Source organism: Asparagus officinalis, chromosome 3 (genome assembly GCF_001876935.1).
Source record: "Asparagus officinalis chromosome 3, Aspof.V1, whole genome shotgun sequence".
Lineage (NCBI taxonomy): Eukaryota > Viridiplantae > Streptophyta > Magnoliopsida > Asparagales > Asparagaceae > Asparagus > Asparagus officinalis.
The window spans coordinates 63,103,063-63,105,727 of record NC_033796.1 but is presented as its reverse complement, the minus strand read 5'-3'; the positions used below and the strand labels follow the sequence as shown (position 1 = coordinate 63,105,727).

Genomic DNA, 2,665 nt, shown 5'->3' with positions numbered 1-2,665 from the left:
ACATTAGAATATTATCTTGTGAATTTGTGCAAATTATAAGATGACAACATAGGATTGCGGTGAGACTGAAATTATTTGCATAGAAGTTATATTTTTTCATAAAAGGATTTTGACCTTTATGTACTATTGTCAATTGGACTTAATGTGAATTGACCATATAATTTTGACTTCGGTCGTGATAATTTTAATACTTTTGATTAACTATATAGGTATATAGACAATAACTGGTTTTACTTTTTCCCATGAAATAAAAATATTTCACAATCGATTTATGTAAGAAAATAGACCTACAAAACAATAATGTCATTTAACAACGTGCAATGCACGGGCATCCAATCTAGTCATTGACTAAGAGCTTCGGAGGCGTTTTGACCAGGACACTACTCCAACCTCTAGCTAGCAAGATTTTAGGACTCAGGTGTTTTGCCGATGTTGATCTGGATAGCCTCTAGTTGCAAGTTTAAACTATTTTAATTCAATCTTCATCAAGGTCTGAATCATCTATATATATGTTCAAGTTTCTAGATCTTTAATGTCATGGAGAGCCATATGACGATGGGCTACAATTCTCAAGTTTCTTGTACCAACAACTACAGTCATAAAAGTGTTCCTAGGAAGCAAAATAATTAGTTTAAAATTAAGTACACACATCAAACATCATGAATTCACAATGACCAATCTATCGTACTTCTCAACTTAAATCGTTAGATAATTACTCTATATTTGATGCCCATCTAAACTAAACTTCAACGTATATTAGCTGTGACGATTTTCTTTCAGTTTTATTTGGGGTTAACTGAACTTAAATGCCCCCTAGTTTCCCTACTTTGCACCTATATACCCTCAATTATTTTTGACGGTATTCATGTACCCTAAAGTTTTTAAAATTTACACTTTAATACTCTCAATTATGCAAATATGAGAATTTAGCTCCGAAATTCTCATGCAACATTCGCATACTAAATTTAATTTTTTATTATCTTTTAACATTTTGTTAAATTTACTGTTAAACCTATCATAATCCTATTTCAAAATAAAATTAAGATAATTTAAAAATAGAATTATGGATAGTTTTAACCGTAAAATTTAACAAAATATAAGGTTTGGAAGCTCTAATGTCAGTGTTGCATGAGACTTTTAGGGAGGAATTCTTGTATTTGCGTACCTGAATTGTTTAAATGCAAAATTAAAAATTTCAGGGTATAAAAATGCTGTAAATAGTAAGTAAAGACGTATAAGTGCCTTTTTATTTTCTTGACCTTGTTCCACTATCCGTTTACTTAATCGTACCCACTGTTCAAACACAGCACACATCATCCAATGGTCTATTGCCACGTACCACGCAAGGTAAAGTTATCCTACCTGCAAGATCACTGTACCACTTCGGGCCCCACTTCAACATTCCCACGCGTAGCTCAGCCGGTCCCACTCTCCATATGATTACCGAACCTCACTAGTCAACTAACTCAACTCCCAATGAGATCACACCACGTGTACCACAACCGGCACGCGCCAGTTTCGAGAGGACAGGTGCCAGTTGCGAGGGACAGGACGGTCGCGTCAGCTCCCTACTGGAGCCTTCAACAGAGATGAGATTGGCACGTGCGATCTAACGCGAAGGTGCGAGAGGAAGAGCTCCAAGTTCAATCAAGTGGGATTAATTCAATGCTTAACACAAAGCTTTGGGCTTTATTTAAACCCCTCTCAGCTCCTTTTGTCTTCTCAAAAGAGAGAGCGAGCGAGAGAGAGCGCCTCCCCTCAAAACAGACCCACCCATCTGTGAGGCTGAGAGACCCTTCACTGAAATGAACAGCTCAAAGGTTTGTGTTCTAATCCCTTCTCTTTAATAATATATAAATAAAAAAAAATCCTCAATTTTTGCTTCTTTTTTTCTCCTCCTTTTTTTTTTTCGTTTATTTGACCAGAAATAGAGAGATCGAGATCCTATTTTTATCTGGGTTCTTTGATCCTCTCTCGAGGGGTTATTTTTCTACACCCTCAGCTTGTTTTCCCCCCTCCCTTCTTCTTCTTCTTTTTTTCTAGATGGAAAGAGGCTACTTCTTTTTTGTGTAATCTCTTTCTTATATCTAAACTTTTAAGCGCTTAATTTGCCTGGTTCTTTGATTTTATTTAAGAACAAGGTGGTTTTTTTCTTCTCTCTTTATTTTTATTTTTATTTTATAAGTCATGGCCACAGCTATTGATATGTACAAAAGAAATAGAAATAGGACTAGTAGTAGCTCGGTAGATCCTCTCAATGGGGAGCTCATGAACGCACTCCAACCTTTTATCAAAAGTGCTTCAAACTCCTCTTCCTCCTCTTCTTCCTCGGTTCCTCAAATCCCCTCTTTTCCTACTTACCCATCTCAAAATCCCAACTTTGGGTACATCTCTTTTGATCAGAGTCCCAACTTTTATCATCAAAATCAAACCTTTCACCTCTCCACCGGCCAGTTTGCTCTCCCCAATCTAAGCCCAGATCAAATCCACCAAATTCAAGCCCAGTTCCAGTCCCAGCAGCAGCAGCAACATCATCATCTCTATGCACCAAATCATGACCACCTCCACACCCAAAGGAGGCTCCTCGGGCCAAAATCTCAGCCCATGAAGCCCCTCCTCCCTCCGAAGCCCACGAAGCTGTATCGTGGGGTCCGGCAGCGGCATT

The 2,665-nt window shown here is 37.8% G+C and overlaps 1 protein-coding gene across 1 annotated transcript in view; it reads left to right on the top strand.

Moving 5' to 3' along the window:
- Positions 1,721–2,665, top strand: part of LOC109835205 (ethylene-responsive transcription factor RAP2-4-like) — an 11,167-nt gene continuing 10,222 nt past the window's right edge. Inside the window, exon 1 of the mRNA XM_020403190.1 lies at positions 1,721–2,660. Coding sequence (XP_020258779.1) covers positions 2,188–2,660 — 473 coding nt within the window. The 5' untranslated portion in view covers positions 1,721–2,187. The remainder of the gene's footprint in view (positions 2,661–2,665) is intronic.